Raw genomic sequence first — 14,873 nt, forward strand, 5'->3', positions numbered from 1 at the left:
AATTCATATGAAAAATGTTACTCCTGCATCAAATTGGACCAATTTTCATACATACTTTTCCAGATACTCTTATTTTGACACACAAGCTGCCTATCATATCTTACAGACGTGCTCAGGCGTACAGATGAGGTACACACAAACATACCAGTTTCAGTACTTTGGGACATCTCAGGCTGCACGCTCAGTGGAGCAGCACATTCCTCAAGTTGCATGTTACTGAGTTACCAGGAACCCAGCTGCACAACCGTACGCAGGAAAAAGTAAATTAGACTAATCTTCTTTTTTTCTAATAAGCAAAAACCACCATTTCCGTGCTGTTAAGTGGTAAATAATGAGTTGAAGGTGCCCTGGAGCTGCCTGTGCCCTCAGCTTACACTGAACTGTGGTAGTGTTAAATACACACACACCTCTCACAGGAGAGAAGTGAAGGGGGCAGTTTTCGCTGTATAATTAACTCTGTAATCTTCAGAGAACTGCCTCTCACTCCTTCTCTGTCACACACACACTTTTCGGGTACATTAACTGCAAGCCTTGCATAAATATTTTAATTTTATTTCGGTCTGTGTGTTTCCGCTCAGGGCAGTTGGTTTTCTTTTTCTTTTTTTGGGGGAGGGGGGGGGTTGTGTGCTTTTTTCTTTTTGGGGGCAGGAGGGGGGTTGTATAGTAGGGTGGAGCGTCACACTCTATGTCCTGTGTTCACTTCATTAGAGTTTAAATGGTCTACAGGGAGATTGCGACTGCCTTTCACATTACACCACCTGCATTTCCCATTACACACATCCCTCCACTCCACACCAACTCACACATACAGTACAAACGTCTTTTCACATGCTTTCTTTCCTCACACTTTCAACACAAACAAACATATACTGTACTGTATAAACCACTCACAAGCATTCACAAGTGCAGATGTGCACATGGCATAAACACAGCATGTGGTCATAACTTTTTTTTGCTTGAATATTCACTTTTCATACAGGTCACTGCTATAAATCATCCAGTCATCACTCATTCCAGCACATATAGGCCAACAAATATTTTTTCTCATTCTCAAAAGCACATGCATGCATACACAAATACATACACAGTTTTATTTGAGCTGCAGGCTGCAGCGGGCTGTGCAAGATCAACCATCTGGACTGTATAACCCTCCTATATGCAGTTTTGTCTTTGCATCAAGACAGAAAATTGTTTATGCATCCATCATAGGCTGAGCTTAGCTCATTCCAACTTGCCAAGAGATCATATGACACGCTAAACAGACACACACCACACACAATAGCAAGGCAGGCCCTGAGCCAGCAACGGCTTTGTGAGTCCGAGTCCCTGCCTTTCTATTTTTCCACTCTGGCAGCGTCCCCTAAAGGTCTCTGGCGCAGCCCTCACAGGTTAAACTTCCCAACAAAGTGGCAGAGTGGTCTGCGGGTTGGCCCCTTATCATACAGTCACTGCAGGGTATTTCTGGTCACTGGTGACACTGGAGCCACCAATGGGAGGAGGGCAGGGGGACTGGAGGGGTCTGTATCCTCCCTGAGTGGGGTCCAGGAAGGTTGGGGCAGCGTGGGCGTAGCCGATGTACTGCGGGTGAAGAAACTGTCCCTGGTGAGGCATGATTTGCGTGGCCTGCTGGCAATTGAGTACGGAGAAGTTAGTGGGCATGTTGACAAAGACGCTGGCATCAGGGGGCAGGCAGCAGGAGGCCTGAGCCCGCATGAGTGGAGGGGGAGCAGGGCGGGGTGCCGCAGGCGGGGCCGAGGAGCTGGATGAGGTGGCTGTACTGGACTGCCGGGATGATGAACCCCTGGAGGTCCCCACGCTGGCCATCATAGGGATGGTTTCCAAGAGGCGACCAGCACCGGCCCCTCCTCCTGTCGCGCCTCCTGATGACAGTTCCTGTTTGGGCCGGAGGCAGCGGCAGCAGCACACAGCAACCAAAGAGCCCACCAGGATGAAAGCTACAAACACTGAGCCCACAATCAGGAACGGCACATAGATAGGCACTACAGAGAGAGAAGAAAATGACACATTCTCATAAAAAAAAACAGCTATCAGATCTGCTCTTTTGGAAAAAACATTGACATATAAAAGTTAAACATTAACCTTCAAAGCAGTACCGCCTCTCTCACACACACACACACACACACACACACTTGTCTTGCTTCCCTGCACAAGCAAAGCTCCTACATGTGAGTGGAGATTGGGTAAGACAGTGAAACAAAAGACTGAGCAGAGAGGAGTGTTTGGCCTTGGGTAGAAGAATGAGAGGTACACTGGGACGGAGTCCCCAGGGAGTCCCAGGCTCTCATTAAGAGTTATTAACTTTGTTTTGATCTGTTTTAATCCTCAGCACCCTGCTGTTTCCCCAGCCTTCTCGACCCTGCAGACCTGTGTGTGTGTGTGTGTGTGTGTGTGTGTGTGTGTGTGTGTGTGTGTTTGCATGGGTGACATTCTTAGGCCTGGCTGCCAGCAGATATGTGTGACCCTTCTTTTTCTTCAGCTATTTATGACCAAACCTTTGAAAATGAGTTACTCAAGTTGAACTACAGTACTTGGCTTCTGCTTAAAGAAGGGTATTAAAGTTGACTGATTTAATGCAGCTGAATGGGCGCTTATTCAGCCCTTACATCAAAAGAAATAGCTATTTCTTCTCGCAAAGCTTTTCTTACTTTTTGTTTAAAACAGCAAATCAGACTGGTAAGAAAGTACTTGTGTTAACAGTTCAACCAATCACTCTGTGCTCTTTGCTGGGTCAAATAGCAGAGGCATTATTAAACCGGTACAAATCTTGACATTTTTATATGTTGGATATCTGTACATTTGCTAAGTGAAAAGCAAGAGAAGATCCAATAACAACTTTGAAACATGATCAACAATAACTTTCCTCAAGAAGAAAAAATAGTTTTTGTTCTAATTTCACCTTTTGGCCGAACAGCGAGGGCACAGAGTGAATGTTTTTGGCAGAAATAGGGTGACAGGCGAGATGAGGTCACTTCTTAGGTGTTTTCCTCACTGGTTCATTCCCATGCTCACTCACACAAACACCTTACAAACACAATAACGACCATGTCACATTATAAGTGATTAGTTGTGTTTTATTGTTCTCACTGGGTGTAGTTATTTTCCTCTCTGAATGTGCCCATGTGTTATGAGGTGTAACTGTATGCCAGGAGAGAGAGGTGGCAACTGGCTCCAGTTTCCTTTTGTCTCTTTGAAATACATCCATACCGCCTTGAGAAACTTTTCAAAATGCTCATCAAAAGTAGCAGGGTATCATAAGGATTACTGCATGGAACCTGTTAAGAGCTGGGGGACATTCATTGGTTGAGGCGGTAAGTCCAGGTGACAAAAGACACAGGCCAGCGCAGAAGAGGCCGAGACATGGTGACATGAAACAGACTAGGACCTTGACCCATTTCCCTTTGACAAGAATCGGTGTCGACTTCAGAGGCCAATGTAGCCTACCTCACAGCTAAACACCTTCCAGTAAACAGGTTTTAACAGGAACTCTGTTATGACAACATAAATAAAAGTTACAAGCACAGAAATGTCCCAGGGAGACTTTGACTGCCCTCTTTTCCTGCACTTATATGGCCTCCACCTCGACATCTCTGCTTCCACTCCCTTTTTCTGCATGGCAGATGAGGATTAGTAATTGCAAAAACTTTTGTCTTGTTTTACTTCATCCCTACTTTCAACTGCGTTGCTCCTTTCCAAAACACTGTACAGTAAAACAGTGATGGAGGGGGGAGCACCAATTAAAGTTCAGCAAATACAGTGGTGGAAGAAGTACTCAGATCTTTGTGCAAGTAAGAAATACCAATACAGCAATCTAAAAAAATCATTCATTACAAGTAAAAGTGAAATGTATTGAAAGTATCAACAATAAAAGAACTCAATATGCAGAAAAGGGTGCTAAGGGTCACAAGATAAATCTGGGATATTTGGCACAGGGTAGGAATGAAGAAACAAAGCTGAAAGTCGACAGCCATGCTAGCAGCTATCTGATGCTGTAGCTTACACATGTTGCTTTGAGTTAAATGCTAATATCAACATGCTATCATGCTCACAATGACAATGCTAAGATGCTGATGTTTAGCAGGTATAATGTTTACCATGTTCACCATTTGACTTTAGCGTGATAAAATTGGCTACTTACTTAGCACTAAACACAAATTACCGCTGAGGCTGATGGGAATGTCATTACTACTGCAGATATTTGGCCATAAACAAGTACAACAAGTACAATTGGAGACATTTTAAACTTTAAGTTTATGATGACACTAAATAAAAAGTTATGATTTCACAATTTATCCCGATGTTCAAAACATCATTGAAATCCATATAAAAGTTGCTGAGATTTCAATATGGACCAAAGTGGTGGACCGACTTACAACATAGATTATTAGATAGATTCATGCCACTAATGGTTAAAAACTATACTTTGCTAGACTAATTTGTAAAAGAAAAAAAGAATCTTTGTTTTTTTATGAAATGTTGGAAACGTGTACCTTTTGGGCTTTGAACAGTTATATTTTTTACCTTTTGCTAAGGTGTGATTTTCTCAGCTTGTGCACATGGTGGTTGAAACCCTCCTATTGTTCCCTGTCACTCCTCCACACCTGTTGCTGCAGTTGAGCTGTGGCAGCCTTGCCGCAGTAACAGCAGCCCCCTCTCTTAAGCTCTTGTTTTGGGCACAGTCTTTGTGGCTGTGCTGGCTGGACTCTCCCTCATCTATCCCACGGGTATTCTCCCGTTCCTAAATACCATATGTTCCTTCATGTTGAGCACATTAATAATTTCCTGCCTGTTATCCATTGACATTACAGTGTGTAGCTTTCCTGGAAGATTAATAGACTGCAAGCATATGAAAAATATATGAAATGCACAAACTGAACTAGGCCTTCCTCTTTTCTTAGTGAGGAAAAAGCTGCTTTTCTTTATATTATTTTGGCTGGAGGCCACTGAATGAAATGTATATACCTCTTCCTGCAGTGACAAGGCATGATTGTCTTAGCAAATGACAGATTATAGCTGGAGGGCCAAAAGAGGGCATACTATTCTCCAGGGAAACATTAACTAAGCCTGTGTTGCCTTTCTCTCTGATGTCCAATATTTGCTCTACTTTTCTGGAGTGCTGTTATCTTTTATTCAATATATGATGCATCTTCAAGAGGCTGTATGGTAGATTAATGTATGGGAATGTAAACCATGACGAATGGTGAGCCAATGTGGAGACAGAAGTTTGTACTGTTACCTAATCAACTACGTACATACATATATACATACATACATACATACGTATGTATGTATGTATGTATGTATGTATGTATGTATGTATGTATGTATATGAGTGTCTAGTTTGAAGCTTGTCTGAATGTGAATCCCTTGAAAGCCCACAGACACTAGAGAGACTGCAATGGGGGATTCCAGGAGGACAGGGACTCCACCAGCCTGGTAGGAAATGATACATAACGTGATTTGTGTTTTTTTAATGAGCTGAGCTGTCAGCGCCTTTGGTTTAGCCACTGTCCAAGATCCGGTCAAGTCCAAACTTGATCCCCGTGGGGACAGAGTGATCTGAGCCAGGCCCCTCTTGCACTGTTACAGGCCAGAACAAACACAGCTATTTATAAGTGCAGTATAGGCACAGTTTGCCATTTGTGAGTGCAGTTAACTGCTTTTTTTTGAAGGAGTCTGCTGCTGTCTCCTGTGCAGCTGTCGTTGCCAACCAGGGCAGGCAGCAGATGAGCCTTAACAGGGAGATACTGTCAAACTGTTGGGTTTATGAGGGGAAATCGAACATGGTAATAGGTCATGCAATTTACAATATCAAATTTAAGACATCCTGTGCCCAAGGCACATGGGCATGCCATCAACACATTATATTAATTTGAGTCACTTTCAATTACAGTGATTTGGAATAAAAGTTAAAAACAAAGGTTTAGCTAAGATTAACAACACTACACTGACCCCTGCGCTGTTCAATTAGTTTTAGTACCAGTTTTCCAGTTATATAAATCACAGTGAAGACTACAGTATTATGTGGATTGTTGGGCTTTTACTGTGACAATCCCCATACTCCAAAACTACCCCCAACATATAACATTTTTTTATGCATCATTCTTGTATGTTAATCATTTTTTAAATTGCTTTTGCCCTCTTTTGCAGTGTCTTTTGTTGTTTTAACTGGTATGCACGTTTTTTTTTAAGACTATGTAGGCTATAATGATGACTGATTATGATCATACATCATATTTGTGTTAGAAGTTGCTGAAACAGTAGAAGTTATGAGTTAATACCTGCATCGGAATCCTTGTTCTCCTTGCTCTCTGTCCCGGGCTCCTGAGCCTGCCGGTCGTTATCGCAGCTCCCCTGATCGAGCCGTGCCTCCGTGCTGGAGCAGCAGTAGCGCAGCTCGCATTTCCCGCAGCAAATGATCGAGTCCTCTCCGTCGATCTTCTCCGGGCACTGGAACCCTTCTTTCCACGCGCCCTGGGAGTCGCGCCAGCCGTGGCAATACTCCCCACTGGCTTTCACGTCAATAATAACCAGGAGCAGAGTCACAATCGCGGTGACAGACATCGGGAAACCTCCTCCCCACATCCTCGGCCAGGTGGCACTCGGCCGCACGCTGGCGCACTAAAAGAGATAGAGAGGCTTTCACTCTCGGCGTCTAACCTGGTGAGGGGACTGATACGGTGGATCGGTGTGATACAGGGAGCTGAGGGGATGAAGTGAGGTAGCAATAAACCACTCAGAAGCTGTCACTTGTTAGAGGAAATCCGTGCGTAATTCAGATCCAACGTCTCCAAAAGTGACTCTGCAGTGTGGGTGATTATCCAAGAGTTGTAGAAAAACAAAACACAGAGTAGATGCTATTGAAAGAAAAGCTGTAACAGAAATTATATCAGATCTAAGCTGAACTAATACTCCAGTTGTAAACCTTAAGAGCTTTTGCTAAAATCCAGAATGGGGAGACTAAATGATCTCCTCTGGCACTGCAGCAAGGCTGTTCATGTTTCCTCACTCTTCAAATGCCTTTCCACAGGGATGCAGAGAAACCAACACTTGTAGCCTGATCCATGTTGCTGTCACCCCTGAGACCCCTCACCGCCAGCCCCGTGCGCAAACAGAAGATTTCAAACTTCTGGGGCTTGGTCTGCATTGTTGGGCGTCAGAAGTCAGTCAACCACCAAGTCTGGGACGGTGTAGCCCGATTGAACTAAAGCGCACAGAGTGTATCCTACTTTGCGTCAGAGTGAGAGGGGCGTGTAAAAAGCATAGATGTAAATACACATCCCTCTTAAATGAGTAATAAACCGTCGGAACTAGCAGTGGCAAGATGCAAACAGTAAAATACAACTTCCGGTTGAAACCTTTAAAATAAAAGCATATTGCAGAATACTATGCATATTGAAATGTATGTAGCAGGCTACTTTTTTGATGAAGTAGTGAATTAAAATTAGAAGATAATTCAAGACAGACTATTCAATGATTTATTATATAGAAACTGCCATCTTTTATCTACCAGGCCAGGTCAACTATATCGTTTTTGATTGGCTACACCAGCTATCAATTATGAATGTATTTGCTAATCATTTGCATGTTTACTAAATTGTGCATTTATTTTGAAAGGAAGCTACGCCATTTCCGGTTGCATGTCGTTGCTGACTTGACGCCGCTTCTCTTATTCTACATCAGACATTTGATTGGAGCAATTGCCCCAAAGTTCAGTTAAACTTTTCCAGGCTGATTTTGTTCTAGTTGTCTCCTGGTGAAAAGCAACTGGGAGTTTAGGTAGTTTGGCGCGTGCAGGCATCTCTCCTCTGCCCACCAATGGGGATTTAAATGGTGACAATGCCATCTAGTGGAGTTACTACAGTCAGATGCTTGCTCCTGGTAATATCACTAGATAAACTCGATAAGAACACGTTTGTTTTACAAAGGCTTGGTGGGTGTTCCAATATAATTATAAATGTTCGCGTATTTTACACAATATCAGTGGTTTAATATAGGCCTATTTACTCAAGTGATGTAGAACTACAAGTTCAAATCTGAGGTAGGCTACTTTTATTTTACTTGAGTATTTCCATCTATTCTACTTAATAACTCTGCTGCACCAGTTTTGGAGGCAAATGTACTTTTTACTCTACATATAACTTCTAAGTCCCAGCTATTTGCAGATTCAGATTTTACAAAACCTACCATTTTAATATGATGCAAGAGAACGGGTAAACTACTTAGGCCTAAAAATCTGCGGCAATGCATAATAATAGGCAATACACAATATGCCTAATATTTATCATTCTGCTCCATGGTTTTTACTTGTGATACGTTAAGTATATTTTGCTAATAATACGTATGAATACAGGGCTTATTTTACTTGTAATGGACTATTTTTCACTGTACTGCTACATAGGTAAAATATCATAGGCTACTTCTTCCACCACTGTGTTATGAACACACGTTACCCAGCAGAATATGCAGTTAGCTCCCACTCGACTAGCTATAGATACAATATAATAATGCTGCTTAAAACGCTGTGCATCAGTAATAATTATTAAATTATGTAATCTTGAAGATATAACACTCACGTGGTCTATTTTGCTGAATAATGTATACTTTTTCTTCCACCGCTGATTCTCCTTGCTCGCCAGTACTTCATTTCCCATCATGCTTCAGGGTGAAGCGGTGTCCGTAGCAACAGCACAGGAAGTGGCGCGCAACTGTTGAAAAACTGTCACACAACAAACTGAAGCGGGGATTTAGATGCTGTTAAATTTCGTCAACCGCTAGCTAGCTGTGTTTGCAAAGTTACAACCCAAAGTGCTCTTCTTTAAGCTTGGCTTACTAACATAAAACGTAAGTGCTATATCAATATTTGGCTAGCTTTGTATGAAATCATATTTTAGCTAACGTTAGAGTTAACGTTGAGCAAACCTGCGCAAATGGAGACCATTGAAAACAGATAGATAACTTTGACGTTACTGGTGCACAAATATCTGTAACTATTGTGAAGGAGACATCATCCACTGGATACGTTTGTTGATGCATTAAGCTAAGTGTGGACATGTTACAAACAACTCTGTGTTTCTACTGTGAAGCCATAGGACTAATAATGTCGTATTGTCTGTGTACAGATGTCGCATGTGAGAGTTGGGCGTCCACAACAACATACCAAAGGAAAAAGGCCCATTCGCCCCAAGAAAGCAGCTTCTAAAAAAGACTGGGTGGTGAGTACTGACCACTGACATTTGTTCCAGCCTCCACCTGTTGACTAGAAAAGTATGTATTGTGTCATGTACTTTGTTAGTTATATGCTGCACAACTAGGAGGATAGTCCACTTAATTATGTTTGCTGTGAACATTTTTCCCTCATAAAGTAATCGCTTCCTCCTCCTCTTTAAATAAAGAACATATCTCGTTTGATTGAAAGCAATTAAGTAATGACAGCCCTCTCTCGATGGTTTCAGAGCACTGTCAATGACCTGTCTGTGCACAAGCTGTCACCTGCTGAGCTGGTAAGGTGTTTGACTGTGTTCTCATTCATTGTTGTTTTGTTAGTGTGACGTGTAAAACTGAGAAGCAGTTCATACTGTTTCATCTCATGCTGTGCATTATAATAGCACTTGAACGTCATTTTAGATTGAGATGATAGTACTGAAACAATTAAAACCGTTATTACAAGTCCATATTTGCTTTTTGATTAATCGCTTCTGCTGCAGGACCATCGGCATGAGATTCACAAGTCCCACAACAAGGCAGCGGCTCAGTGGGAGCTGAGAGAGAAAGCCCTACAACGCCGTTTCAGACACGCTGGGAGCCCTGCACCTCTAGACCACGCCAGCCTCAGCATCATCAGGGAGGTGTGTCTGATGATGATTTTCCCATTGCTGTTATAAATATTACTGAAACTCCTCCCTGGTGCTGAGTTTGTCACAGGGTTTTTGCTGCTGGTGATGTGTTTTACTGCTGCAGGTGTTCTCTGACCAGCTGCTGCTTCAGGATGTGCTGGCTCGCTCTGACAGAGCCATGGCTGTGGTCAAAGACTTGTTTGGAGATGCTCCGCGCAGGCAGGCTGGTAAATGTACTCACCTGTTCCCTGCTTGTAGACATAAGCAACACAACACAACACATATAAGATATCTTCCTAGAAGATTACATGTTAATTACTAAACATAATGTACATTAGTATATTATTTCTTCCTAAGATTTGAAGGCTTTTTTAGTTGTTTACAGTGTGTTTGTGTATTTCCACAGGGCACCCCAGTGTGACGATGGCTCCAAACTGTGACTCTGACTCAGCACTGCCTGTGCTCCAAAGACCAGATCCTCCAACTCAGCTGTCACTGCTCAGCCAGTCTTTGATGGACCAACAGGTGTGTGTGTGTGTGTGTGTGTGTGTGTGTGTGTGTGTGTGTGTGTGTGTGTGTGTGTGTGTGTGTGTGTGTGTGTGTGTGTGTGTGTGTGTGTGTGTGTGTGTGTGTGAAAATAGTGTCATCAGTTTGTGGTTTGTTACTTAATGTTTTCACCAGCTTTTATCCATTTATGTCTAATTTGTTCTCAATAATAATTCACGTCTGTGTCTTTTTACATCCTGGTTTTACTTTCTTGCATAAAGATTTTGATCTATATTAACGTGTTTGCATTTGTAAAATGTTTCTTTTCAGGCTCTTAATGAACTAGAAGCTTTAGAGGAAGACCACAGTGATGAAGATACCTATCATACTGGCAGTTCAGACCATCCTATAATCCATAGGTAATATTGCCTGTGAAATACTGTACATGCAAATTATTACACAATCTGAGATAAAAAACTGAGTTGTGTTACTTGTTATGGGGAACATATTATACATTCAAAGCTGTTAGTTAGGTTTCTGATCCTGCTGACACCACTACATTGCTTGTGATACTTTTCTTTGCAGGGCCAATGTACGAAAAATTGATTCACAGTCTCGGTGTAGACAACAGAAAGTCCATCGTCCTAACTCTGACCATGCAGACAGAGATAATGTTCCTGTAACCCCCTGCACATCATACAGAGCACCAGGCCACACAGGTAAGATGAGGACAGAACAGTTTAAGATTATTTATTTCATGCAGTCATCACAAGGAAAATTTACTTTTTAATCAGATGTGAAATCCTTTTTCTGCATACAAACTCATTTAACCTTGTTTCAGCTCTCAATGCCACGGTGGCTGTTCAGCGTCTTCGTTCCAGACAAAGCCAGTCAGAGGAAGGCAAAGAGGAACCGACAGTCCTGGTTTCTCAGGTCCTGAACCCTGAGCTGCCTCTCAACCAGTCAGGTAATATCAGGAAGGAATCTGTTTTTTCACAATGTAATCATCTGAACGGCTAAAAACTGCAATAAACAGAAGAAATTAACTGTAGTCTCTGTATATATATTTTTAGGCAGGATCAGTAGTAGAACCAGCAGGAACAGGAAGTGTGTTTCTCAAAGTTCATGGCTGGATGGTTCCTCTGTTGCCTCTCTCAATGGGGACCAGTCCAGTCTGGGCCTGCTGCAGGCCATGCTGGGTCAGGTGGAGGCAGACTTGGATACTCTGAGACCTGACACTGTACCAGCTTCAGCACAGAGTCAGAAACAGCAAAGAACACAAGGCCTCACTGGATTCTCTGTCGCCTTGGTCTCCACTCTGGGACGTTTAGTGCACCTCCTCAAACAGGTACTGTCATTGCTTCAGTAAAGTCTTTATTAAACATTATTATAGACCGATACAGCCAAAATACATCACATTACAGGAATGCTCACACAAGCATCGTATTTCTTTTGATGTCTTCAAAGGGTATTAAATTGTTTTTTGTTGGTTTTGTTGAGTGTTCAGAGTTTTCAAAAACATTGTAGTATGAAGTCTTTTGAGACCTAAAGCTTTAATTAAAGGACCATACCAGTGTTTCTGCATATTTTAACCCCTTTACTAGGAATCACATACAGTACACTTAACATTTCTGCTTATCACTTTTCCAAAGCATGCCATAGTTTTATATTTATGAAAGTGTTTCCTATTTTCCAGGCAGGCTTAATTTCATTTTCATTCATTATATTTTTTGTCAAAGTTACAATGCACAGTATTGCCTTGCTGTTTGACACTGTCCTTTTTTTGTGATCAAATGTTTTTTTTCTTGAAGAGAGCAATGAAAACACACATCCAGTATACATGTAGTTCAGACGATATACAACATTTGAGAACATGTTTGACACTGTCCTGGAGCATTCTTAATTTCATGACGTCCATAACGTAACTGTTGTCAGAGGGAAGAGGAAGCTCAGGAAGAGGCTCTGGAGAAGAGGAGACTGGAGGAGGAGTTGAGAGAGCAACGTGGGCTGATTGATGCTCTCACTGCTGAGATGATGACTCTGAGAGAAGAGGCTGCCGCCCTGCAGGTTAGACAGAGTTTACCACATGGTCTGACACTACATTATTGTCCAGATTCTGACTGGCGTTTTCTTTCTCTTTGGCTCCTCCCAGGCCGGGTTGCAGCAGCAGACAGCAGAGCTGGAGCAGAAGTTGGACACAGTGGTGTTGGTGATGGGGGGACTTGGACTACTGGAGGCACACATTGACCCACCCCAAGAAGCTGCAGGTTGTGTGTGTGTGTGTGTGTGTGTGTGTGTGTGTGTGTGTGTGTGTGTGTGTGTTAGTGCCTAATTGTTTTTTTACATATCGTAAACAGTTAGTCAGTCTGCACCAGTTGCTGAGCGAGATCCTGAACGTCTACAAGCCTCTGTTTCTCCTGCTGTCTTGCTCTCTCCCCCTCGGCAGAGAGACAACTGGCAACAAATTCCTGGTAACAGCCTGGTTGTCTGTAGTTATCTAATTTCAGCTGCATGCCATCTTACTCAGCCAGCTGTAAAAAGCCTAAAATAGCTTTCACCCCTGTTCTTTAGTGCCTCATCCTGTAGCACTGCACCAGGAACTTCCTCCTGTAGATGTCCTGCGTTCCCGTGAGGATGTCCACTCCCACAGCTCAGCCTATAGCCTCACCAGCCTTCCTCTCACCAGCCTGCCTTCTACGTCCTCATTATTACTGACCTCTGACCCCCTTAGCTCACAGCTCTCTCCAGAGGCCATGCTGGCTGAGATCGCTGAGCTGAACAGACAGAACAACCTGATCAGGGCCCAGCTTAGCCAAGCTAAGGGCCTGGGGTCAGGGGTCGGACAATCGCCTAACAGTAGCAACGAGCAGAGAAGGTTGAGCTCCAGCAGCTCAGGAAGAGTCACACCCCAAAGTGCCGGAGAGAGGAGGACATCAGTTTCCAGCAGCACGAGGAGGAGGAGTCGGCATGTACAGGCTGCTGAAGGAGAGCAGCTGACTCATCAGGTGAAATGAAGTCAAGGTGTCCTCCACAAATGGCATTCAAAGACAGATTTATACATTTGTAAATGAAGTACGCCAAAAAATATCCTATCTTTCTAAAGATTTTAAGAATTAAATTCCTCTTTTTGAAAGCCTACATCAAATGTTTCATAAGTGTTCAAGAGTGTAACTAAAGTAATGAGGAGAAAATATACATGTTGATACAAACCTATATTTGGGGTCATAGAGCATTAAATAAATGTTCTTGAAATGTAAAGCTTTCTTTAATTTTTTGAAATATGTTTAAAAGCATTTTCACGAAACCCAGGAATTATTGGGGGAGAGAGCTGAATAACATGCACAATTCTCCCTGTCATCAGGGGTGATAATGATTTGTTTCTCTCCGTCTTCTCACTCAGGTAACATCCCCTAACACCCTCCATGCGAGCAGTGTCGGACAGCGCCTCCTGGAGCTAAACAGACAAAGTGCAGCGGCGAGGGGTCGACTGCTGGAGCTTATTGAGCAACAGAAGCAAAGTGATGTAGCCAAAGTTTCTCCCTCCGATTCCCCCATCAGTCCTTCTGCCTTTAGACCACATTCAGCAGGTATGGTGGCTCGGCCTGACATGTTTCTGTCCATCTGTGTAATGGCCTGTCACTGTAAGAAATAATCATTATCTGGAACCATTGTGTCATGATTATCTTTATGATATCCTTCTCAGTTGGAGGAGGAAGTCCAGAGCTGCTGGCTGCACAGGAGCTCCTGCCACACACTGGTGGTGGTGAGAGACGGTGAGGTGCTTTTTTTAGATGAGATGGATTTAACCTGATGAGGCATAGGAATTAACTTTCAACATTGCTTTGTGGTTCTTGCTAGTATGCTGGATTTAGGTTTTTCACCATGCTTTTTAACAGACTTAGTTTCTTATAAAACACTTGCAAGAGACTGAACCCATATTTGAAGCGCTAACATTATTATATGTACTGTATTTCTATGCTGCAGATATGTTGGTTCTGAGGTGTCTTCTCATAGTCTTGGAGGAGAACCAAGGGATGGCAAAACCCAGGTACACAAACCATAGATTACATGGACGTACTGAGGTTTCTCCAAACTATTACTAGTTGGATCTATAACGTCTTTTCTTTTTCAGAAACAGATAGAGAAACGGAGAGAGAGAGAGGGTTGGTTTGCCTTGTCCGCTCATGTGAGATGACAAGAGGAGTAGTTATTCAACTTGAGGAAATTTAAAACCTGTGTTTTGTAGTATTTTATCTATGCCTTTTTAAATGACTGAATTAAACATGTTTTTAAATTAACTTTGTGTTTTTTGTCATCACTGTTTCATAGCACACACTGCAGATATATACCAATGAGTGATTTGTGAGCAGATACAGTAAAATATCCAGAGTGCCTGTTTTCATTCAACCTAATTGAGATCTGTCAGTGTGTATTATGCACATGAGTGGAGTTGACTGTCCAAAAACACACAACTCATGTGTGTGGCTGAGTGGCCATATGGTGTACTGGCCCCCTAAACATTTTAAACTTCAG

At 42.7% G+C, this 14,873-nt stretch overlaps 2 protein-coding genes across 3 annotated transcripts; one reads left to right on the plus strand and one right to left on the minus strand.

Moving 5' to 3' along the window:
* shisa2b (shisa family member 2b) lies at positions 1–8,699 on the minus strand. Its single transcript, XM_028569547.1, has 3 exons — positions 8,595–8,699; positions 6,300–6,820; positions 1–2,000 (listed from the first exon to the last, which is right to left on the minus strand). The coding sequence occupies exons 2-3, from the start codon at positions 6,601–6,603 to the stop codon at positions 1,438–1,440; spliced, it is 867 nt and encodes a 288-aa protein (XP_028425348.1). The 5' UTR covers positions 6,604–6,820; positions 8,595–8,699; the 3' UTR covers positions 1–1,437.
* On the plus strand, positions 8,649–14,638 carry spice1 (spindle and centriole associated protein 1). Of its 2 annotated transcripts, none has more exons than XM_028569546.1 (18): positions 8,649–8,862; positions 9,141–9,233; positions 9,474–9,521; positions 9,726–9,866; positions 9,979–10,081; positions 10,261–10,379; positions 10,671–10,759; positions 10,926–11,059; positions 11,182–11,307; positions 11,414–11,688; positions 12,276–12,407; positions 12,493–12,607; positions 12,698–12,811; positions 12,912–13,345; positions 13,741–13,927; positions 14,044–14,113; positions 14,325–14,388; positions 14,479–14,638. In XM_028569546.1, the coding sequence occupies exons 2-18, from the start codon at positions 9,141–9,143 to the stop codon at positions 14,533–14,535; spliced, it is 2,301 nt and encodes a 766-aa protein (XP_028425347.1). In that variant the 5' UTR covers positions 8,649–8,862; the 3' UTR covers positions 14,536–14,638. The 2 variants fall into 2 exon arrangements, with proteins under 2 accessions (XP_028425347.1, XP_028425346.1); XM_028569545.1 differs by having other exon boundaries at positions 8,650–8,862; positions 14,473–14,638.
* Positions 14,639–14,873: the final 235 nt, after the last annotated feature.

This window comes from Perca flavescens, chromosome 22 (genome assembly GCF_004354835.1).
Source record: "Perca flavescens isolate YP-PL-M2 chromosome 22, PFLA_1.0, whole genome shotgun sequence".
NCBI classification, from domain to species: Eukaryota; Metazoa; Chordata; class Actinopteri; order Perciformes; family Percidae; genus Perca; species Perca flavescens.

Excerpts from the sequence above, each read along its gene's own strand:
- spice1 (XM_028569545.1), top strand. The coding sequence starts at position 9,141 with ATGTCGCATGTGAGAGTTGGGCGTCCACAACAACATACCAAAGGAAAA. Across the intron at positions 10,082-10,260 it reads TGCTCCGCGCAGGCAGGCTG|GGCACCCCAGTGTGACGATG; the intron begins GTAAATGTACTC and ends GTATTTCCACAG. Across the intron at positions 14,114-14,324 it reads ACTGGTGGTGGTGAGAGACG|ATATGTTGGTTCTGAGGTGT; the intron begins GTGAGGTGCTTT and ends TCTATGCTGCAG.
- shisa2b (XM_028569547.1), bottom strand. The coding sequence starts at position 6,603 with ATGTGGGGAGGAGGTTTCCCGATGTCTGTCACCGCGATTGTGACTCTG. Across the intron at positions 2,001-6,299 it reads GAACAAGGATTCCGATGCAG|TGCCTATCTATGTGCCGTTC; the intron begins GTATTAACTCAT and ends CTCTCTCTGTAG.